General features: G+C 52.1%; 1 protein-coding gene across 1 annotated transcript; it reads left to right on the top strand.

The window, feature by feature from the left end:
- Nucleotides 1-27: 27 nt before the first annotated feature.
- Nucleotides 28-23,009, top strand: RABL3 (RAB, member of RAS oncogene family like 3). Its single transcript, XM_075334849.1, has 8 exons — nt 28-133; nt 309-400; nt 549-678; nt 1,091-1,205; nt 2,266-2,416; nt 11,529-11,600; nt 18,603-18,641; nt 22,305-23,009. Exons 1-8 carry the CDS (start codon nt 88-90, stop codon nt 22,362-22,364), a joined length of 705 nt encoding a protein of 234 aa, XP_075190964.1. The 5' UTR covers nt 28-87; the 3' UTR covers nt 22,365-23,009.
- Nucleotides 23,010-24,066: the final 1,057 nt, after the last annotated feature.

The following is a 24,066-nucleotide window of genomic DNA, read 5'->3' as shown; positions in this document are numbered from 1 at the left end:
ATCTGATTGGTGGAGTTGGCTGCGATTTGACCAATCAGGCCGTCGCTGGTTGTCATAGTGAGAAGGGCAGGGGAGAGTCCGGGTGACATGGCGGCGCTGGACCGGGTGAAGGTGCTGGTGCTGGGAGACTCTGGTGAGGAGCAGTATGGCGGCTGCCGTGCGAAACCTTCTCAGTGCGGCGTCCTCTCGTGTCAGCCGTGGGAAGGCTGTCTGACAACCAGAGTGGCGGCGGAGCGGGGTTGTCGGGCAGCTTTCCCCGGTCCTGAGCGTCAGGTGTGGTGTCCGTCCTCACTGCTCTCTGCCTGCAGGTGTCGGGAAGTCCTCCCTGGTCCATCTGCTGTGTCAGAACCAAGTGCTGGGGAACCCGTCCTGGACCGTGGGCTGCTCGGTGGACGTCAGGGTGAGTGCTGGGGGCTGTAGTACTGTGGGGGCCACGTCCCGGGGTCTGGGGAGGGGGGGGGGCCACGTCCCGGGGTCTGGGGAGGGGGGGAGGGGGCGGGCCACGTCCCGGGGTCCTATTACCGTAGTTATTTTCTTTTTATCATCAGCTCCATGAGTATCGGGAAGGCACCCCGGAGGAGAAGACTTTCTACATCGAGCTGTGGGACGTTGGCGGATCCGTGGGCAGCGCCAGCAGTGTGAAGCGCACCAGAGCTGTATTCTACAACGGTGTGAATGGTGAGAAGTGATGAACAGCTGATCATAAATCCTCCAGAGCTGTACTCATTATTCTGCTGTTACATTAGGTCTTCTCCTCCAGAGCTGTTGTCACAGTGTGTATTATCTTCTGGTCCCCTCCAGAGCTGCAGTCACTTTTCTGCCATTAATAGTGTCTTCTCCTCCAGAGCTGCACTCACTATTCTGCTGCCTTACATTGAGTTTGTGCCTGCTGTCTGTCTGCATTGTCTGGTGAGCACACATCTGACGGTGCTGCAGTGCTCTACAGCTCTTTGTGTTTTTCACAGATACTGAATTGTGATTTCAGCTCTGGATGTGACTGAGCACGTGTCACTGTTTCCTCTCGCTCTGAGGCCTGTACATCATGTGATCGCTTATTTCGGCTGTTGTCACTTTTCTTTGTATTTTTTAGGTATCGTCCTCATTCACGACCTCACAAACAAGAAGTCGTCTCAGAATCTGTACCGCTGGTCCCTGGAGGCCCTGAACCGAGATCTGCCGCCAACCGGTGTGCTGGTGACCAACGGGTGAGTCCGCGTGGCCCCTAAGCCCCATTATTACGAGCTTGTTTACTTCAGGAAAGAGATTTCCATGACTCTGAGAAGTCACAGAATTTTATACAGAGGACACCGCTCCTGACACTGCTCAGATATTGGGGCCTCACAGAACCAGCAAAAGGTGATAAAAGTGAGCCCGAAAACCACTGAGCAAGATACAAAAGTGCAAGGTGTTCAGTGCTCAGAGACACGGCCGAGGTGAGGAGGCTGAGCCCCCGACCACCACTGAGCAAGACACCGAAAAACAAGGTGTTCAGTACTCAGAGACACGGCCGAGGTGAGGAGGTTGAGCCTGACCACCACTGAGCAAGATACAGAAAAAACAAGGTGATCAATGCTCAGGGGCACGGCCGGGGAAAGTTGTCACAGGGTGTGAGGGGATAAATGGGGACAGGGCTCCTGAACTGGCCCTCAGGTTAGGGGGCCCTAGCTGTCCCTAATTCCAGAGATACTTCTAATGGTGAAGATGTTCTGGTGCGCCGCTGCCTCTGTGCTGCTGTGCCAGCCCTCCGCCTCTGTGCTGGTGCGCTGCCTCTGTGCTGGTGCGCTGCCCATCCTCCTCCACCTCTGTGCTGGTGCGCTGCCCACCCTCCTCCACCTCTGTGCTGGTGCGCCGCCTCTGTGCTGGTGCGCTGCCCACCCTCCTCCGCCTCTGTGCTGGTGTGCCGCCTCCTCCGCCTCTGTGCTGGTGTGCCGCCTCCTCCGCCTCTGTGCTGGTGCGCTGCCCCCCCCTCCTCCGCCTCTGTGCTGGTGTGCCACCTCCTCCCCCTCTGTGCTGGTGCGCTGCCCCCCCCTCCTCCGCCTCTGTACTGGTGCGCTGCCCCCCCTCCTCCACCTCTGTGCTGGTGCGCCCGCCCCTCGGTCACTGTTTAGCGCGGTCATTGGATGGATGACAGCACTGGAGATCAACGAGAAAATATCATAAATGCAAATGACCTAATGATTCTGCGCACGGCGTGTGATTATTCTGCGTGCGGTGTCTGCTCAGCGATGTATCACTCACTGTCACCCGACTTTCCTGCTCCTGTAGGGACTACGACCGGGAGAACTTCGCAGATAACCAGATCCCTCTTCTGGTGATCGGCACCAAACTGGATCAGATCCCCGAGGCAAAGCGGAACGAGGTTCTCACCCGCACGGCGTTCCTGGCCGAGGATTTCAATGCAGAGGAGATTAATCTGGTGAGTAAGGCAGGATGGCCGCATTATACCCCAGTCACACCCAGAGCTGCAATCACTATTCTGCTGCTCTGTTTACTCTGCTGCCCCCTGCTGGCGTATTGTCTGGGCCTGTGTGGAAGATGGAGTGTTACTGTCAGGCAGCGTGCAGCATCCTGGCAGCAAGCAGAGATCTTGTAAGTTAGAAGTGCTGAGGAAGTGGTGGGATCTGATGAAGTTTCTTTATCGTTCCTATGGGAGACCCAAACCATGGGTGTATAGCTTCTGCCTCCGGAGGACACACAAAGTACTACACTCAAACGTGTAGCTCCTCCCTCCTAGCATATACACCCCCTGCTAGCCAGTCCTAGCCAGTTCAATGCTTTGTGTTGCAGGAGGTCACACACACATGCATTCTCTGATTTTTGATTTTTGATTTTTTTCTTTGGATCAAAGATTTGGAAGAAAAGCGGGTCCAGTCTGGACTCCCGGCATGTCCCTTCTCACCCCACTGTGTCGGCGGTGCTGTTAAGGTTGACTTTACAAGGCTGGAGCCTTCTCATGCCGCGCTCCTTCACATCCTCTGAGAGGCTCTGGTTTGAAGTGGGAGCCAACACGGTTCTCACTGCTTTGCAGGAGACCGGTCTCCATCCACAGCCCTGTTCAGGATCCTGTCGGACGGAGCGCTCATCCCCCAGGGACCTGGCACCTGCGTCTCACAAGCTAAGTACATGAGACGTTATTACCACAGAAAGTGGTCTTTCCAGGGGTCCTTTATACTTTATTTTGTGGGGAGAGTGTGTTTTATGTTTGTGTTAACATTTCTGGCCGGTTCTCCAGTTTTCACTGGAGAACCGCGCCGATGGTGCCTGCACGCCGGCCGCATGTTTAAATCTAGGCCCCGGCTTCGCCTGAGGCCTAGTTTCGGTTTCCACTGCCTCTGCTTGTCAGTCACGCAGAGAGACAGGATGGCTCCGCCCAGCGGCTGTGCAGCACAGGGAAGGGACACTCCTCACTGAGGAAGGATTCCCTCCCCTGTCTACCTCATTTGCCGCTCTCAGAGTAGGCCCCGCCCCCTCTCCTCGCTCTGGTCGCCATTTTCTCAGCGTTCTCTGTGCCTGCATAGGCACAGAGATTCCACATTGTGACAAGTGGGGGCCTGGGCTGAGGGACTGGGGGCAGGAAAATGTCTATTAAACGGCCTAGCAGCCACAACCTTCGGTTTGTGCAGCTGCTTATTTTATCTGTTATATACTCTGCTGGGGGCCGCTCTGGTCAGAGCCCCCACCTCTGCAGCATGTCTCACATCAGAGCAAGGCTGCAGGGCTGTTTTTAATTTGCACTGTATGAGGACTCGTACGGCCCGGTACCGAGCACATAAACACATGAGACGCAGAGTCAGCCTGGAGGCTCATCAGTGGTCCCTCCAGCTGCTCCGGCTTCGGTGGCTGAACCCCCGGTTTGGGCAGAATCCGCTCTTTCCAGGGGATGACCGTCCCGGACTCTGCGGAGCATGCATTAGCCCCCCTTCTCAGGGTGTTTCTGCTGCTACTCGCTCAGCAAAGCTCACGGTGGACTCTCCTTCTGGTCTCAGACCCCGTCCTCCTAAAATGGAGACGCAGGGTCCCCTGTCCTTCCCCGTTCCGCAGCTCTGATTCACGAGCTGACTCACTGGACGAGGAGGATGTCCCTACCAGGGGCTCGGACGCTTCTTTATGTACCATTGATCTGTCCGAAGGTGACGCAGATGCTAATGATGGGATTGCGTCCATTACACTTGTACTGGACCTCCATCCGCCTGTATCAGGGGAGCACTCCCCGCTGGCAGAAAGGCATCAGTATACCTTAAACAGAACAAGGAGTGTGTTCCTTACCACTCTAGTTTTCAGCCCACTGTGTCCAGGCCCACAGCCTGTCCTGTCAGACCCCAAAGCGGAGTTCTGATGACTGTTTCTCCCTCCCACCAGTGGTGGTCAAGGAGTGAGCTAATTTGCCAAGGGTGGTCCCTCCGGTGTCTAGACTTTCAGCCCGGATAGTTGTTTCAGTGGCTGACGGCACCTCTATAGGGATCCCACTGCACATTACTTTTGTACTGGACCTTAATCCGCCGGTGTTACCTTGCCTAAGAGAACAAGGAGTGTGTTCCGTAACCACTCCAGTTTTTTCAGGCCTCTGTGACCAAGCCCAGAGTCTGCTCTGACAGACGCTTCCCATGAAGCGTGGTTCTGATGACTGTTTCCCTTTCCACCAGTGGGGTTAAGGAGTGGGCTCATTCACCAAGGGTGGCTCAGCCCGGGCCGTTATATCAGTGGCTGATGGCTCCTCATTTATAGTTTTGCTGTCCACCAGGTTGTCCTTCTGGCCAAATCTGTTTAGGGGCGGCAGGAGCTTCGTTCTCCTCAGCTTTATAGCAGTGCGGGCTTTCGTAGCCTCCTCGGCTTCTCTAGAGGAGATGCGTTCCCTCACAGGGACTCTATGCCCGAAATGGTTGCCTGAACTTCCAGATTCAGCCTTTTCATCCTATGCCATGTCTGCCATGGCTGGAGACTCTCACCGCACCGCGGTGGCCTCGGCTACTTTCCTCGCTATCCGCAGGCTCCTGTGGCTTCGGAAGTGGAAGGCAGATGCTTCTATAGAAGTTCCTTGCTGGGCTCCCTTTTGTTGGGACCAGTCTTTCGAAAACAACTGGATGAAATTGTTAAGGAAGCTTTTGGCGGGAAAAGTTCTTCCATGCCACAATCCCAAATCAGGAAACCTGTCCAGGGCAGGAATCAGCGGAGGTTTTCGTTCTTGCGTTCCTCCATCTGAGCGTTTTCTAAGCCCTCGGCCTCGTCCACTAGTTCGGCCAAGGATCGTAAAACCCAAATGGCGCTCGAAGCCGCGTCTTCAGAAACCGCAGGAGGTGCTGCCACTAAGTCAGCTTCCTCCGGGCTATCTGGCCACGCCAGCAACGTCCTTGGTCGGTGGCAGGCTCTTCCACTTTGGCGACGTATGATTTTAACACGTCTCCGATCAGTGGGGGCGGGATTACTTCTCCATGGCTACGGGATAGATTTCTATCCACCCGCCAAACTGATTTTTTCTGTCAACTCCCCCCTGTTCCAAGGCCGCCGCCTTCTCACAGGCCGTGGCATTCTTGCAGGCCAATGGAGTAATTGTACCGGTTCCCAATTGGGAACGGTTCTGAGATTCTGCTTAAATATATTCCTAGTCCCCGTAGAGGGCAGGTACTTCCGACCTGGATCTCAAGCTTTTCAAGCATGTTCAGGTGCGGCGTTTTCACATGGAGTCTCGGTCTTGTTCCGGGTATTTTCACCGGATCAATTGATAACCCAAGGACATTCCCTAGCATTAGTGATGAGCGAGTACTAAAAAGCTCGGGTGCTTGAGGCTCGGGCCGAGCATCCCAAGATACTCGTGTACTCGGCCCGAGCACCGAGCCCAATGTTATCCTATGGGAGACCCGAGTATTTTTGTGAAATGACCACCGGCAGCATGGAGAAACCATAAAACTGTAAATTAAAAAAAAAAACGTGCGTGTGTGTGTAAGCGTGCATCTATATATATACACGCGGAGTGGAGTGCGGGAGGGGCCGTAGCCGAGCGGGGAAGTGTCGGGCTAAAGGCACGGTCATGCTGTGAGGGCCGGCCAATCACTGCAATTCCACAACAGGCTGTGGCATTGCGGTCTGCCAGCCAATCCCTGCATGAGGGCTGGCTCTCAAAAGAGCGCCAACATGAAGACCACGAGTACAGCACGAGTATCGCGAAATTACTCGGTACCCGCCGAGTAGCCCGAGTACAGTGATACTCGTGCGAGTACCGAGTAGTGACAAGCATACTCGCTCAACACTACCTAGCATCCATCGACATCAGAGAGGTCTATCTGCATGTGCCAATCGCAGCTTCTCACCAGCGTTGGCTACGTTTTGCAATCGGAGTGGTCCAATTCGTGGCTCTTCCCTTGGAGTTAGCCACGGCCCCTCGAGTACTCTCAAGGTTGGGGCAGCTGTGATTAGGGTCCTGCACCCCTAGAGGTTGGCAGTGATCTTTTGCCCTGAACGGCCTTCTTGTCGGGGCTTCATCCAGTGCAGACTCTTAGCAGAGTGCCTCGCTCACTCTCGCCACGCTAACCAATTCGGGTGGCTTGTCATTCTGTCCAAGACCACTCTGACTTCGAACCAGAAGTTCACGTACCCAGGGACGCAATTCGAGACTGTCGGCACTTGTGAAGCTGCCCTTAGTCAAACAGTAGTCCCTCTGCTGGCGGTCGACGTCGTTCTATCAGGCACCAAATACAGGTACTGGATCATATGGTGGCGTCAAGGGAAGCGATTCCCTTGCCCAGTTTCTCCTCCTCGGAGGCTGGACATTTTCCGCTGTTGGAACAAGCGAACTTCCTCCTTCCACGGGGTGGTGGCTTCGCCACAGACCAGGGGCTCGTTTCAGTGGTGGCTTCGGCCACTCTGTCTCAGGGACGCTCCTTCCTGGCCCCGTCCCGGGTGATCCTCACCAGGATACTAGTCCATCCGACTGGGGAGCAGTGTTTCTCCACCACGGAGCGCAGGGCGCTTGGACTCTGTCCGAATCAGCCCTCTGGATCAATGTGCTGGAAGTCAGAGCTGTGTTTCTAGCTCTCTAAGCCTTTCACCATCTGTTGGCGGCTGGGCACATTCGAGTCCAGTCAGACGACGTGACAGCGTTTACCTACATCAACCTCCAGGGCGGCACACTCAGCCGCCTGGTAATGTTGGAGGCTCAACGCATTCTTCAGTGGACAAAGGACTCCTAGTCCACCATATCCGCAGCCCATATCCCAGACGTGAAGACTGCGAGGCAGATTATCTCAGCTGTCCATCCGCGGTCCACGATCCTCAGGTTTTTGCGGCAGACGCACTGGTGCATGTTTGGTCCCAGCTTTGTCTGTCTTACGTGTTTCACCCTCTAGCTCTTGCCCAGAATCCTGCGCAAGATCAGTAAGGAGGGCCGTCGGGTCATTCTCATACTCCAGACTGGCCTAGGCAAGCTTAGTACCCTGACCTGCTCCATCTGTCCGTAGTGTTGCCATGGCATCTTCCGGACCGTCCAGACCTTCTCTCAAAGGGTCCGTTTTTTTCCGCCAGAATTCTGGATTCTCAGATTGACGGCGTGGCTCTTGAGTCCTGGATTTTGACGACTTCTGGTATCCCTCCTGAAGTCATCTCCACTATGACTCGAGCTCCGAAGTGTCCTTGGCCTTTTGGCCTTGCCGACCCTCCTGTCCCTTCTACAGTCCGGTCTACAGCTTAGGACTATCCCTCTTTAAGGGACAGCTCTTGGCTCTGTCAGTGTGTGCCAGCGGCGTATTATCCGGCTGGCTCAGGTGCGCTCCTTCAAGGGCGCATCTCACATTATTCCGCCTTACCGGCGGCCTATGGAGCCCTGGGACCTTAATCCGGTCCTCACGGTTTCCGGAAACCCCCCTTTGAGCCTCTCAGGGAGGTTTCTTTGTTTCGTTTTTCACAGAAAGTGGTCTTTCTAGTGGCCATAATTTCCCTCAAGAGAGTCTCTGTTTTGGCTAAACTCTCTTCTGAGTCACCCCCTTTTTTGTTTTTTCATCAAGACAAGGTGGTCTCCGTCCGACTCCGGACTTTCTCCCTAAGGTGGTTGCTGCTTCCACCTTAACCGGGGCATTTTCCCTGCCTTCCTTTTGTCCGGCTCCTGTTCATCGCTTTGAAAAAGCGTTGCATATCCTGGATCTGGTGCGGGCGCTCCGGATCTTTGTGTCTCGCACCGCTGTTATTAGGCGGTGCACCTCTCTCTGGTGCTGACCACTAGTCAGCGTAGCGGTCTCTCGGCATCTACGCCGACCCTGGTTCGTCTTAGGTCGGCCATTTCTGATGCCTACCAGTGTACTCAAGTGCCTTCCCCACCTGGGATCAGGGCACACTTGACCAGAGCTGTCGGTGCCTCTTGGGCTTTCAAGCACCAGGCTACGGCTCACCAGGTCTGTCAGACTGCCACTTGGATTAGCCTGCATACCTTTTCGAAGCACTACCCAATGCATGCTCATGCTTTGGCAGACGCGGGCTTGGGCAGACGCTTTTTTCAGGCGGCTGTCGCCCATTTGTGAAGTTAGGTTTCGCCTACTTCTCAGTTTGTCTGTTTATTCCCACCCATGGACTGCTTTAGAACGTCCCATGGTCTGGGTCTCCCATAGGAACGATAAAGAAAAAGAGAATTTTGTTACTTACCGTAAATTCTTTTTCTTATAGTTCCGTCATGGGAGACCCAGCTCCCTCCCTATTGCCTGTTGGCAGGTTTCTTGTTCCGTGTGTCTTCACCGGCTGTTGTTGTTGCAGACAGAGGTTCCGGTTGTTCCGGGTTTTACTCTCTCTACTTGTGGGTGGATGTCCTCCTTCAGCTTTTGCACTAAACTGGCTAGGACTGGCTAGCAGGGGGTGTATATGCTAGGAGGGAGGAGCTACACGTTTGAGTGTAGTACTTTGTGTGTCCTCCGGAGGCAGAAGCTATACACCCATGGTCTGGGTCTCCCAATACGGAACTATAAGAAAAAGAATTTACGGTAAGTAACAAAATTCTCTTTTTTTGTTTTTTTATTTGAGTTTGTTCTCCCCATCTTGGCACCGGGGTCTCCAGTCCCCCCCACTCTATAGACTGATGGGGGCTGTAGATTGTGACCCTGATGGGGACAGTAGTGATGTGTGTACAGCGCTGCGGCATACGGTGGTGATATATAATAGGGCCTGTTTCTCCATCTTTCTTAGCACATGGTCACCGTTGTCCCTTTTGCTGTCTTATGGTCTCGGCTGTGTTGGTTTCTCGCACCGTCCTTCGTCTTCTTGTGTGCTGCTAGATTAGGGATATATTATGTTTTTTTTATATTATCCTGGTGATATTGTTATATTGCTCCATCTTCCACTCTTGGTGGTACTCGCAGCCTTATTTTTCTTTTTCTGTATTTTTTTTTGGTGTCTTTCTGTACCGTGGTGAGCAGCACATCGGGCGCTATATACTGTCTGCATGTTGTTGGGGGTTGTGTATATTTTTTTTTTTTTTTTTTATCATGTGAGTTTTGCTGGCTCTATGTAATTGAATGCAACGCTGTATTCTTCTGTTGATCCCTCTCTCGTCACGGTCTTTTCTTGCCCTCCTCCCTCCCTCCTCCCTCCTCCCTCCCTCCTCCCTCCCTCCCTCCTCCATCCTCCCTCCTCCTCATCCTCCCTCCCACCCTCCTTCTTCCTCCATCCTCCCCTCCTTCTTCCTTCTTCCTCCATCCTCCCTCCCTCCCTCCCTCCTTCTTCCTCCATCCTCCCCTCCTTCTCCTTCTTCCTCATCCTCCCTCCCTCCCTCCCTCCTTCTTCCTCCATCCTCCCCTCCTTCTCCTTCTTCCTCCATCCTCCCTCCCTCCTCCATCTTCCTCCATCCTCCCCTCCTTCTCCTTCTTCCTCCATCCTCCCTCCCCTCCCTCCTTCTCCTCCATCCTCCCCACCTTCTTCCTTCTTCCTCCATCCTCCCTCATCCTCCCTCCTTCTCCTCCATCCCCTCATCCTCCCTCCTTCTTCCTCCATCATCCCAACCTCCCCTCCCTCCTTCATCCACCATCTTCCCTCATCCTCCCTTCCTTCTTCTTCCTCCATCCTCCCTCATCCTCCCTTCCTTCTTCTTCCTCCATCCTCCCTCATCCTCCCTTCCTTCTTCTTCCTCCATCCTCCCTCATCCTCCCTTCCTTCTTCTTCTCCATCCTCCCTCATCCTCCCTTCCTTCTCTTCCTCCATCCTCCCTCAACCCTCCCTTCCTTCTTCTTCTCCTCCATCCTCCCTCATCCTCCCTTCCTTCTTCTTCCTCCATCCTCCTCATCCTCCCTCCTTCTTCTCCTCCATCCTCCCTCATCCCTTCCTTCGTCTCCCATCCTCCCTCATCCTCCCTTCCTTCTTCTTTCTCCATCCTCCCTCATCCTCCCCTCCCTTCTTCTTCCTCCATCCTCCCTCATCCTCCATCCTCCCTCATCCACCCTTCCCTTCTTCTTCTCCATCCTCCCTCATCCTCCCCTTCCTTCTTCTTCTCCATCCTCCCTCATCCTCCCTTCCTTCTTCTTCCTCCATCCTCCCTCATCCTCCCTTCCTTCTCCTTCCTTCCTCCATCCTCCCTCATCCTCCTTCCTTCTTCTTCCTCCATCCTCTCATCCTCCCTTCTTTCTTCTTCCTCCATCCTCCCTCCCTTCTTCTTCCTCCATCCTCCCTCATCCTCCCTCCTTCTTCCTCCACCTCCCTCCTCTCCTCTCCATCCTTCCTTCTCCTTCTTCTCTCATCCTCCCTCATCCTCCCTTCCTTCTTCTTCCTCCATCCTCCCTCATCCTCCCTTCCTTCTTCTTCCTCCATCATCCCTCATCCTCCCTTCTTTCTTCTTCCTCCATCCTCCCTCATCCTCCCTTCCTTCTTCTTCCTCCCATCCTCCCTCATCCTCCCTTCCTTCTTCTTCCTCCATCCTCCCTCATCCTCCCTTCTTTCTTCTTCCTCCATCCTCCCTCCCTTCTTCTTCCTCCATCCTCCCTCATCCTCCCTCCTTCTTCCTCCATCCTCCCTCATCCTCCCTTCCTTCTTCTTCCTCCATCCTCCCTCATCCTCCCTTCCTTCTTCTTCCTCCATCATCCCTCATCCTCCCTTCTTTCTTCTTCCTCCATCCTCCCTCATCCTCCCTTCCTTCTTCTTCCTCCATCCTCCCTCATCCTCCCTTCCTTCTTCTTTCTCCATCCTCCCTCATCCTCCCTTCCTTCTTCTTTCTCCATCCTCCCTCATCCTCCCTTCCTTCTTCTTCCTCCATCCTCCCTCATCCTCCCTTCCTTCTTCTTCCTCCATCCTCCCTCATCCTCCCTTCCTTCTTCTTCCTCCATCCTCCCTCATCCTCCCTTCTTTCTTCTTCCTCCATCCTCCCTCATCCTCCCTTCCTTCTTCTTCCTCCATCCTCCCTCATCCTCCCTTCTTCTTCCTCCATCCTCCCTTCTTCTTCCTCCCCCGAGGATGGAGCCGGCTAATTATTGCTTCTGCAGAATACAAAGGCCATAGTGTAACACAAATAATTCAGTATTTGCCCAGCAGGGGGCAGTATAATAATGTGATGTCCTCCCTCCACACAGGACTGCACCAATACACGGTACCTCGCCGCCGGCTCCTCCAACGCTGTGAAACTCAGCAGGTTCTTCGATAAGGTAACAAATATATCTCCCAAAATCCAGAGCTTATATCAGCACTGGAGCGTAATAACAGGGGCTGATATCAGTCACATATAACGCTCCAGTGCTGATATAACCCCAGACATTACATATGTGACTGATATCAGCCCCCTCTTATAATGCTCCAGTGCTGATATAACCCCAGACATTACATATGTGACTGATATCAGCCCCTCTTATAATGCTCCAGTGCTGATATAACCCCAGACATTACATATGTGACTGATATCAGCTCCTCTTATAATGCTCCAGTGCTGATATAACCTCAGACATTACATATGTGACTGATATCAGCCTCTCTTATAATGCTCCAGTGCTGATATAACCCCCAGACATTACATATGTGACTGATATCAGCCCCTCTTATAACGCTCCAGTGCTGATATAACCCCAGACATTACATATGTGACTGATATCAGCCCCTCTTATAATGCTCCAGTGCTGATATACCCTCCAGACATTACATATCAGCACTGGAGCGTTATAAGAGAGGCTGATATCAGTGCTGGACAGAATATAGTGGCACCAGTCCTGTTGATGAACACCATTGTCATCCTCTTCATAGTGTGAAATGGCTGATAACAGGGAGAATAGATTTTTATAATCATCAGAAATCTTACTTTTTTTTTTGTTGTGACTAAAACTGACCAATACAATCACAATAATACCTGCTGAACAAAGGAGTTAATACCCCACAACTTCACTGATTAAAACTAAATTTTTATTTACATAACAAAAATCCTACATACGAAATACTCATTTACTAATTCCTTTTGACACCGTGCCTACATGTGCGTACAGGGGCGCAAAACCCCAGTAAGAATCAGTAAGTGACCCCTAAAACTGTAAATGACAAGTGGCTGAAATAGATGCAAAAGTTACTTTCTTTGTCGCTCCATTGGGAGACCCAGACAATTGGGTGTATAGCTCATGCCTCCGGAGGCCACACAAAGTATTACACTAAAAGTGTAAAGCCCCTCCCCTTCAGCCTATACACCCCCCGTGCTGCCACGGGCTCATCAGTTTTTATGCTTTGTGCGAAGGAGGTCAGACATGCACGCATAGCTCCACTGTTTAGTTAGCAGCAGCTGCTGACTATATCGGATGGAAGAAAAGTGGGCCCATACTAGGGCCCCCAGCATGCTCCCTTCTCACCCCACTCTTGTCGGCGGTGTTGTTAAGGTTGAGGTATCCATTGCGGGTCCGGAGGCTGGAGCCCACATGCTGCTTTCCTTCCCCATCCCTTGATGGGTTCTGGGGAAGTGGGATCCTAATTCGGTCTCCAGACACGGAGACCGTGCTCCATCCACAGCACCTGGGATATCTGCTGGACAAGGAGCCGAGTATCGTCAGGGACACTGCTGCTTTGCGGTACTCTGTGTCCCCGTGGGGACCGCGCACAGAATCACTCCAGCATTGCTGGGTGTGTTAGTGCACCGGGGACCGCGGCGCTGACCGCGTTTGTGTCATCACACACTACAGCGTGCTGGTGTGCTTGGTTTACTAGAGACTACCGCCTGACCGCGCGCTGCCATTGCAACACGGCAGCGCGCCTGGGATTCTTTGTACGCCGGGGACTTCCGCGCAGACCGAGCTTATACGCCGGCCGCGCTTATAACTTGAGTCCCCGGCTTTTGCGGCCTAGTCTCTTTTTCTTCCCGCCCCCAGGCCTGTCAGTCAGGGGAAGGGCGGGATGCTGTACAGGACGGCAGCACTGAGGGCTGGAGCGTGCTTTGCATACTCCACCCCTCTCACTCTGCACAGTGGGGCACCAGACTCCCGCACTTTTTCGGGCACGCCCACGGCCTCCCCCTCTCCTCAGGACGCCGGCAGCCATTCCTGTCAGCTCTTCCGACGCTGGAGAGGGGAGACAAGCTCTGGGAGGCCCAGGCAGCGTTTCTGGTGCCCACACAACCGCTTGACCGGTCGGTAAGCAGCACCTATGGTGCTGGCCCCACTAGTGCAGTAGTGTACATATAGATTATATCCTTATATGCTATACTTTACACTGTATGGTGCACGATTGATTTTTGGCTATATACCCTCCGGGATTGCTCAGAGGACACAACAGCATGTCGTCCACAAGAAGCAATGGTGCCAAAGCACAGACTTACTATGCTGCCTGCGCTGCATGTACGGCTATACTGCCGGCAGGTTCCACTGACCCTCATTGTGTGCAATGCTCGGCCCCTGTGGCACTTGCTCAGCCGGAGCCTCTGCGAAGGGGGGCCCAGGGAGAACCACCAGCTAACACTGTCCATGTGACAGGGACAGAGTTTGCAGTTTTTACTGATAGACTTTCTGAGACTATGGCTAAGATATTAGAAGCCTTGCAGTCCAGACCGGTATCTCAGACCATGGGCACTGTGGAATCATTGCACCATGGTCCACCTCAGTTGGAACAACAATGTTCTCCCGGGGTGTCTCATAGATCCCAGGGTGAGGTCTCTGACATGGACCGCAGCCCCAGACCACCTAAGCGAGCTCGCTATGAAATTCCCTCGACATCATCACATTGTTCACGGTCTCAGCGAGAGGACTCTCTGTATGATGAAGCGGAGGTAGCTGATCAGGATTCTGATCCTGAAGCCGCTCTCAACCTAGATACACCTGATGGGGACGCCATAGTGAATGATCTTATCGCGTCCATCAATCAGGTGTTGGATATTTCTCCCTCAGCTCCTCCAGCAGAGGAGTCAGTTTCTCAGCAGGAGAAATTCCGTTTTAGGTTTCCCAAGCGTACCACGAGTATGTTCTGGACCACTCTGACTTCAGAGAGGCAGTCCAGAAACACCGAGCTTGTCCTGATAAGCGTTTTTTCCAAGCGCCTTAAGGATACACGTTATCCATTTCCCCCTGACGTGGTCAAGGGCTGGACTCAGTGTCCCAAGGTGGATCCCCCAATCTCCAGACTGGCGGCTAGATCCATAGTCACAGTTGAAGATGGGGCTTCACTCAAGGATGCCACTGACAGACAGATGGAGCTCTGGTTGAAATCCATCTTTGAAGCCATCGGCGCATCTTTTGCCCCAGCATTTGCAGCAGTATGGGCACTCCAAGCTATCTCAGCGGGTCAAGCGCAGATTGACGCAATCACACGTACGTCTGCGCCGCAAGTGGCGTCCATAACCACTCAGACGACGGCATTTGCGTCCTACGCTATTAATGCCATCCTGGACTCTGCGAGCCGTACGGCGGTTGCAGCCGACAATTCGGTGGCAATACGCAGGGCATTGTGGCTACGGGAATGGAAGGCAGATTCGGCTTCCAAAAAGCGCTTAACCGGTTTGCCATTTTCTGGTGACCGTTTGTTTGGTGAGCGATTGGATGAAATAATCAAGCAATCCACGGGAAAGGATACATCCTTACCCAAGGCCAAACCAAACATACCCCAACAGAGGAGGGGACAGTCGAGGTTTCGGTCCTTTCGGGGCGCGGGCAGGTCCCAATTCTCCTCGTCCAAAAGGCCTCAGAAGGATCAGACACACTCCGATTCATGGCGGTCTAAGTCACGTCCTAAAAAGACCGCTGGAGGTGCCGCTACCAAAGCGGCCTCCTCATGACTTTCAGTCTCCTCACACCGCATCCTCGGTCGGTGGCAGGCTCTCCCGCTTTTGCGACACCTGGCTGCCACAGGTAAAAGACCGTTGGGTGAGAGACATTCTGTCTCACGGTTACAGGATAGAGCTCAGCTCTCGTCCTCCGACTCGGTTCTTCAGAACATCTCCGCCCCCCGAGCGAGCCGATGCTCTTCTGCAGGCGGTGGACACTCTAAAGGCGGAAGGAGTGGTGATCCCGGTTCCTCTTCAGCAACAGGGTCACGGTTTTTACTCAAACCTGTTTGTGGTTCCAAAGAAAGACGGGTCCTTCCGTCCTGTCCTGGACCTAAAACTGCTCAACAAACACGTAAAGACCAGGCGGTTCCGGATGGAATCCCTCCGCTCCGTCATCGCCTCAATGTCCCAGGGAGACTTCCTTGCATCGGTCGATATCAAAGATGCGTATCTTCACGTACCGATTGCTCCAGAGCATCAGCGCTTCTTGCGCTTCGCCATAGCAGACGAACACCTTCAGTTCGTGGCACTGCCGTTCGGCCTGGCGACAGCTCCACGGGTTTTCACCAAGGTCATGGCTACAGTAGTGGCGGTCCTTCACTCTCAGGGACACTCGGTGATTCCTTACTTAGACGATCTCCTAGTCAAGGCACCCTCTCAAGAGGCATGCCAACACAGCCTGAACGTTACTCTAGAGACTCTCCAGAGTTTCGGGTGGATCATCAATTTTCCAAAGTCAAATCTGACTCCGGCCCAATCACTGACATATCTTGGCATGGAGTTTCATACCCTCTCAGCGATAGTGAAGCTTCCGCTGGACAAACAGCGTTCACTGCAGACAGGGGTGCAATCTCTCCTTCAAGGTCAGTCACACCCCCTGAGACGCCTCATGCACTTCCTAGGGAAGATGGTAGCAGCAATGGAGGCAGTTCCTTTTGCGCAGTTTCATCTGCGCCCACTTCAATGGGACATTCTCCGCAAATGGGACAGGAAGTCGACGTCCCTCGACAGGAACGTCTCCCTCTCCCAAGCAGCCAAAGCTTCCCTTCGGTGGTGGCTTCTTCCCACTTCATTGTCGAAAGGGAAATCCTTCCTACCCCCATCCTGGGAGGTGGTCACGACGGACGCGAGTCTGTCAGGGTGGGGAGCGGTCTTTCTCCACCACACGACTCAGGGTACGGGGACTCAGCAGGAGTCCTCCCTTCAGATCAATGTTCTGGAGATCAGGGCAGTGTATCTTGCCCTAAAAGCGTTCCAGCAGTGGCTGGAAGGCAGGCAGATCCGAATTCAGTCGGACAACTCCACAGCGGTGGCTTACAGCACTGAATTCTGCGGCCCTCAACCTGACTGTGTGGCCATTGAGTCCTGGATCCTAGCGTCTTCAGGGTTGTCTCAAGAGGTCATTGCCACTATGAGACAGGCTAGGAAACCAACGTCTGCCAAGATCTACCACAGGACGTGGAAGATATTCCTTTCTTGGTGCTCTGCTCAGGGTTTTTCTCCCTGGCCTTTTACCTTGCCCACTTTTCTTTCCTTTCTTCAATCAGGATTGGAAAAAGGTTTGTCGCTCGGCTCCCTTAAGGGACAAGTCTCAGCGCTCTCTGTGTTCTTTCAGAAGCGTCTTGCCAGGCTTTCTCAGGTATGCACGTTCCTGCAGGGGGTTTGTCACATTGTTCCTCCTTACAGGTGGCCGTTAGAACCCTGGGATCTGAACAGGGTTCTGCTGGCCCTTCAGAAGGCACCCTTTGAACCTTTGAAAGATATTTCTCTTTCTCGCCTTTCGCAGCAAGTGGTCTTCCTAGTAGCAGTCACCTCACTTCGGAGAGTGTCTGAGCTAGCAGCGCTGTCATGCAAAGCCCCTTTCCTGGTGTTTCACCAGGACAAGGTGGTTCTGCGCCCGGTTCCGGAATTCCTTCCTAAGGTGGTATCCACCTGTCATCTCAATCAGGATATCTCCTTGCCTTCTTTTTGTCCTCATCCAGTTCATCAATGTGAAAGGGATTTGCATTTGTTAGATCTGGTGAGAGCACTCAGACTCTACATTTCCCGTACGGCGCCTCTGCGCCGCTCGGATGCACTCTTTGTCCTTGTCGCGGGTCAGCGTAAGGGGTTACAGGCTTCCAAATCCACCCTGGCTCGGTGGATCAAGGAACCAATTCTTGAAGCCTACCGTTCTTCTGGGCTTCCGGTTCCCTCAGGGCTAAAGGCCCATTCTACCAGAGCCGTCGGTGCGTCCTGGGCTTTACGGCACCAGGCGACGGCTCAGCAGGTGTGCCAGGCGGCTACCTGGTCGAGCCTGCACACTTTCACCAAACACTATCAGGTGCATACCTATGCTTCGGCAGATGCCAGTCTAGGTAGGCGAGTCCTTCAGGCGGCAGTGGCCCACCTGTAGGACGGAGCCGTTACGGCTCTATTATGAGGTATTATTTTACCCACCCAGGGACTGCTTTTGGACGTCCCAATTGTCTGGGTCTCCCAATGGAGCGACAAAGAAGAAGGGAATTTTGTTTACTTACCGTAAATTCCTTTTCTTCTAGCTCCAATTGGGAGACCCAGCGCCCGCCCCTGTTTTTTCGTGTACACATGTTGTTCATGTTGAATGGTTTCAGTTCTCCGAGATTCTTCGGATTGAAGTTACTTTAAACCAATTTATTTGCTTTCCTCCTTCTTGCTTTTGCACTAAAACTGAGGAACCCGTGATGCACGGGGGGTGTATAGGCAGAAGGGGAGGGGCTTTACACTTTTAGTGTAATACTTTGTGTGGCCTCCGGAGGCATGAGCTATACACCCAATTGTCTGGGTCTCCCAATGGAGCTAGAAGAAAAGGAATTTACGGTAAGTAAACAAAATTCCCTTCATTCAATGTATAAAACGCTACTAGAATTCAATTAAATGAATATAAAATGATTATATTATCGATAACAAATTAAGCACAATATACTGCACTTTTGAAATTCTCAGATTAAGAAGAATAAATTTCCATTGTGTGACTGTACTAAATACAATAACTTAATATATTTTTAAAAGTTCAATATAACAAATTCATATGAATGCACATATAATTTAGGGGATAAATGACACAGGAATCAATATTACACTTTTTACAATATAATATATATATTATTTATAGAGAGAGGTATCTACATATGGCTAAGTGGACCAGTGTCCAAATAAACCTACTAGGTAGATAATAACTAATGACTTCTTAATACCTGTGTATGCCGGTGTTTCTGCGTGCCTCTCGCTCCGACGCACGTTTCGTACTTCACTTCATCAGGGAGCGGTGAATAGTTTGTAAGCAGCTATTGTCACCCATGGTGAGGGAGGACACAGGAATAGTTGAATAGTTGGCGTGTATCCACACCATCACACCGCTTTGTTTCTGTCCTGTCCTCTCACAGGAAGTTCTTTTGTGTTTCAGGTGATAGAGAAGAGATACTTCTCCCGGGACGGGAGTGCGGTAAGTGCACAGCTCAGTCTCCTGCTCCTGCACATCGAGGGGGTGCAGTGTAAGGATGGCAGTGACCACAGGGAGCCGATACATTCACACCCATAGTATTCTATTGATTCTCACACTGAATGTTTTCTTATGTTAAAACCAAATGTAAGAGATGAAAGAAAACCAGAAAATCTCCACGTTGTTGTGCTTGGATGAAACCGCAGAGTGTCTGCGTCCTCCCACTGTGTACAGAGAAGTATGGGGCAATGTGCTTAATCATTGAATATCCGCCACCTCCCCAGTGTATGACCTTACCCTTGCCAAAGCCGTCTGCCATTACTACAAAGGGGCCGGTTTTGCAGAGCTCACTGATGCCAGCGCCTCCTGTAATAGGAACCACCGGGGTAACAAGTCCGTCCATGACATTTCTTCCCCCTAAACGTTTCCTGTGAGTGATATTATCGGGAAGTGGAAGGAACTGCAGCAGCTCAGCTCTGAAGTGGAGACACCGTAACGTTAGAGTGGGGGGCCGAGGGCAGAAAAGTCCCTGTTGACCCCATAACTGCAGAGACCTCCTCTGGTAACATCAGCTCAAACACTGCGCCCACTGGGAGCTTCATAGCAGAGCCGTACGTCACCGAGCGCGGGGCCGAGAGCCGTACGTCACCGAGCGCGGGGCCGAGAGCCGTACGTCACCGAGCGCGGGGCCGAGAGCCGTACGTCACCGAGCGCGGGGCCGAGAGCCGTACGTCACCGAGCGCGGGGCCGAGAGCCGTACGTCACCGAGCGCGGGGCCGAGAGCCGTACGTCACCGAGCGCGGGGCCGAGAGCCGTACGTCACCGAGCGCGGGGCCGAGAGCCGTACGTCACCGAGCGCGGGGCCGAGAGCCGTACGTCACCGAGCGCGGGGCCGAGAGCCGTACGTCACCGAGCGCGGGGCCGAGAGCCGTACGTCACCGAGCGCGGGGCCGAGAGCCGTACGTCACCGAGCGCGGGGCCGAGAGCCGTACGTCACCGAGCGCGGGGCCGAGAGCCGTACGTCACCGAGCGCGGGGGCCGAGCGTCGGATGGTGTGGTGTAAAATCGCCACAACCTGACCCTGGAGTACGGCACAACTGCAAACTACAGAGACTTTTCATCCACCGAGACTGACACCCCAAGAAGGAGAGTGATAATGAGAGGAGCAATGGAGAGGTCCCTGGAGGAGTCAATACTCAGGGGGAATCTGTCCACAGGATGATTAGTTATAGACTGTATAAATCTGCCCATTTTGGACAAGCAATAAGAAGACAGACATATAGGGGCCACAGCGAGCAGTGGAGGAGGGGGCTCTGATCAGAGGGGACCAAAGAGGAACTGAGATAAATGTGAAACGCTGTGTGTGGCAGAGAACTAACCCTGCACATTACTCTGAAAACGCCATCCCCACCGTTACTCATGGTGGTGGCTGCATAATGCTGTGGGGAGGCTTTTCTTCAGCAGGGGCAGGGAAGCTGTCAGAGGTGATGGAAGATGGATGGAGCTAAATACAGGACAATCCTGGAGGAAAACCTGTTAGAGGCTGCAGAAGACCTGATACTGGGGCGTAGCTTCACCTTCCAGCAGCACAACCACCCTCATCATCCTGCAGAGCCACAATGGAGGGTTCAGATGAGAGCATATTCCTGTGTGTGAGTGGCCGAGTCACAGTCCAGACCCAAATCCACCCAGAATATGTGACAAGACGAGAAAATTACCGACCACAGACGTCTCCATCCAACCTCACCGAGCGAGAGAAGAGGAAATGTCACCTCTAGATGAGCAAAGCTGGAGAGACCCCAAAAGAGAGCGGAAGGTGGTCCTGTAAAGTACTGACTCCGGGGGCTGAATACTAATGCAAGACAAAGAAAGGTGCTCCTACAAAGTACTGACTCCGGGGGCTGAATACTAATGCAAGACAGAGAAAGGTGGCCCTACAAAGTACTGACCCCGGGGGGTGAATACAAATGCAAGACAGAGAAAGGTGGTCCTACAAAGTACTGACTCCAGGGGCTGAATACAAATGCACATCACTATTTATTTTCAAATTTGTATTTTTATAATAATTAGAAAACCTGGTATCCTTTGCATTTCACAATTTCTTTAACTCAGTGTTGCTATAACAAAAAAAATCCCAATAATATACATTTTAAGTTTGTGAGTGGAACATGAAAAAAATCTGGAAAAGTTCATGGGGGTATGAATACTTTTTCAAAGCACTGAATATACACGTAGGAGCAATATTGTTCCCTTCTAATAAAGTAAGAAAACCCAAATTTGTGACTGAAATAACTTGGAACTGACCAAAGTAATTTTCAGTTTTAAATTTACTGAATCACAATTAAACGGGAAAATATAAAAGAACAAATCAATGAAAATGGCCGGCATATAAGTAATGGTTCCCCTGTAATGACTGAAAATAATCTGACCTCAAGCAGATGTGCACCTACAGATTTGAAATTGTTCTCCTAATTACAGGGTGAAAAGTAGTCATTGTGCTGTTTATCATGGTGTGTGTACTGCACTAAACATGGAGCAAAGAAAGCTCAGGAGAGAGTTGTCTCAGGAGACTAGAAAGAAGATTATAGGCAATTGTGTTACAGGTAAAGGCGATAAGATGTCTCCACAGCCGGATGTTCGTGTTACTAGTTACAGCTGCAGATATTATCTAGAAGTGTAAGATGTATGGGGCTGTAGCTGACCTCTCTGGACGTGGTGCAAGCGGGAAATTGATGACAAATGTTGCACCTGGGCCCATCAATATATAGTTACGCCACTGGCTGAAACACTTTCTTGTAGACATGGCCGACCCTCAGTTAATACTAAATGAAAGATGAATGGACACAGGCGTTTGAGCTGAAGGAATTGCTTCATCGCCCATTTACAGTGACTAAACATTTACAAGCTGAGTATTTAACTCTCGACATTTTCATAAGGGAGTGGAAGAACTTGCTGTTTTGCCTGTCCCATAGAGGAGGTTTAATCGCAGATGGCATTTCTGCTCCAATGAAATGGAGACACACAGCTATTAGGAAACCTGATTCTTCTGGCAGCTGTTTATGTGGAGCCAAATCATCGTATACTGCTGGATGATCAACAGCTTACTACAGGAAAAGAAGGTCTGCCTGAGGTAGCAGTTAGGATGAGCGGCTGCAGCACTGTGTGCGTCCGTGCGTGTGTGCGCACACAGTCCGCTGCCATCTGCTGCTCCCGGAATCTGCAGAGCTCGGCACAGTGACTGTGAAGTGGCCCCTCAGGGCCCCGGCTCGCTCCCAGATGCAGTATATATGGATGACATGTACATTTATCTTCTGTATCTGTATTTCGGGTAATCCGGCAGATTATGCCACGTTCCTGCACACTGCACCGCCATCTCTATGTACTCCTGGGAGTGATCCGGGATCCACTCTGCAGCGCTCAGCACCTCGGGTGGAGAGTCCTGGGGGCGCACAGGTGGCAGCAGATTATGCCACGTTCCTGCACACTGCACCGCCATCTCTATGTACTCCTGGGAGTGATCCGGGATCCACTCTGCAGCGCTCAGCACCTCGGGTGGAGAGTCCTGGGGGCGCACAGGTGGCAGCAGATTATGCCTTTCGAGTGGTTTTCTGTCCATATTAACCCCGTCCCCTCCAGTTTTCTAATCTGTTCTCTTCTCCTCCTCAGATGCCGGGATTCTCTGACCGCAAGCGGTTTGGTTCCATGAAGACTTTACATTATGACTGAGGCGCTGCCTGTCTGCGGCACGGACCAATACAGACCTAAACAATAACCACCTCGCATGGATCAGCCAGTGAGAAGTCAGGGAAGTCCACGTGGCCGGACCACGCGCGCCTCGCTGCATCGTTGTAATGGACAGTTCACTTTTATCTCTAAATAGGAAATTAAATATAACTGGGTCTTAGGACCTCGGGATTAGTAAAGTTTAATGCTACAGAAGTGGACTCTGACGTCTTGTGTGTATGGAGCCAGAAACAAGGGTGATCGACGTGTATATACTAAAGCCGTGCGTATTTATGGCCAAAGGTCCGCACATGGAGATGGGCCGTAACTCCTGTACACTGGTTCTTACAGGTGTCATCTGCGCTTTCCCAGCAGCCGCCTGACCCTAACACCCCACACTGTTTACTGTGTGTCCTACATCTGTGACTGTTCAGGACATTTCAGCCCCGGATGATGATGATGATGATGATTTTGAGAGTTAATGCTGATATTCATTCAGTAAACGTCTTCTAATCCAGCATATGACACTGCCGAAGTACCAGATTATTAATGTCTCGTGTGAAATCCATGTAATATGCTCATGTGTGAAGTCCAACTCTCATCAGCCACTTCTACATGTGTCATTGTACATAAATCTGTATGTAGTGAGCTCCCTCTAGTGGTGGCTGTATAAATCTGTATGTAGTGAGCTCCCCCTAGTGGTGGCTGTATAAATCTGTATGTAGGGAGCTCCCTCTAGTGGTGGCTGTATAAATCTGTATGTAGTGAGCTCCCTCTAGTGGTGGCTGTATAAATCTGTATGTAGTGAGCTCCCTCTAGTGGTGGCTGTATAAATCTGCATGTAGTGAGCTCCCTCTAGCGGTGGCTGTATAAATCTGCATGTAGTGAGCTCCCTCTAGCGGTGGCTGTATAAATCTGCATGTAGTGAGCTCCCTCTAGCGGTGGCTGTATAAATCTGCATGTAGTGAGCTCCCTCTAGCGGTGGCTGTATAAATCTGCATGTAGTGAGCTCCCTCTAGCGGTGGCTGTATAAATCTGCATGTAGTGAGCTCCCTCTAGCGGTGGCTGTATAAATCTGCATGTAGTGAGCTCCCTCTAGCGGTGGCTGTATAAATCTGCATGTAGTGAGCTCCCTCTAGCGGTGGCTGTATAAATCTGCATGTAGTGAGCTCCCTCTAGCGGTGGCTGTATAAATCTGCATGTAGTGAGCTCCCTCTAGCGGTGGCTGTATAAATCTGCATGTAGTGAGCTCCCTCTAGCGGTGGCTGTATAAATCTGCATGTAGTGAGCTCCCTCTAGCGGTGGCTGTATAAATCTGCATGTAGTGAGCTCCCTCTAGCGGTGGCTGTATAAATCTGCATGTAGTGAGCTCCCTCTAGCGGTGGCTGTATAAATCTGCATGTAGTGAGCTCCCTCTAGCGGTGGCTGTATAAATCTGCATGTAGTGAGCTCCCTCTAGCGGTGGCTGTATAAATCTGCATGTAGTGAGCTCCCTCTACCGGTGGCTGTATAAATCTGCATGTAGTGAGCTCCCTCTACCGGTGGCTGTATAAATCTGTATGTAGTGAGCTCCCTCTAGCGGTGGCTGTATAAATCTGTATGTAGTGAGCTCCCTCTAGTGGTGGCTGTATAAATCTGTATGTAGTGAGCTCCCTCTAGTGGTGGCTGTATAAATCTGTATGTAGTGAGCTCCTCTAGTGGTGAC

The sequence above is a fragment of the Anomaloglossus baeobatrachus genome, chromosome 2 (genome assembly GCF_048569485.1).
Source record: "Anomaloglossus baeobatrachus isolate aAnoBae1 chromosome 2, aAnoBae1.hap1, whole genome shotgun sequence".
NCBI classification, from domain to species: Eukaryota; Metazoa; Chordata; class Amphibia; order Anura; family Aromobatidae; genus Anomaloglossus; species Anomaloglossus baeobatrachus.
Note: the sequence above shows the minus strand (reverse complement) of the source record. Positions and strands in the feature narration are given on the sequence as shown.

Excerpts from the sequence above, each read along its gene's own strand:
- RABL3 (XM_075334849.1), top strand. The coding sequence starts at position 88 with ATGGCGGCGCTGGACCGGGTGAAGGTGCTGGTGCTGGGAGACTCTG. Across the intron at positions 134-308 it reads GCTGGTGCTGGGAGACTCTG|GTGTCGGGAAGTCCTCCCTG; the intron begins GTGAGGAGCAGT and ends CTCTGCCTGCAG. Across the intron at positions 679-1,090 it reads ATTCTACAACGGTGTGAATG|GTATCGTCCTCATTCACGAC; the intron begins GTGAGAAGTGAT and ends TGTATTTTTTAG.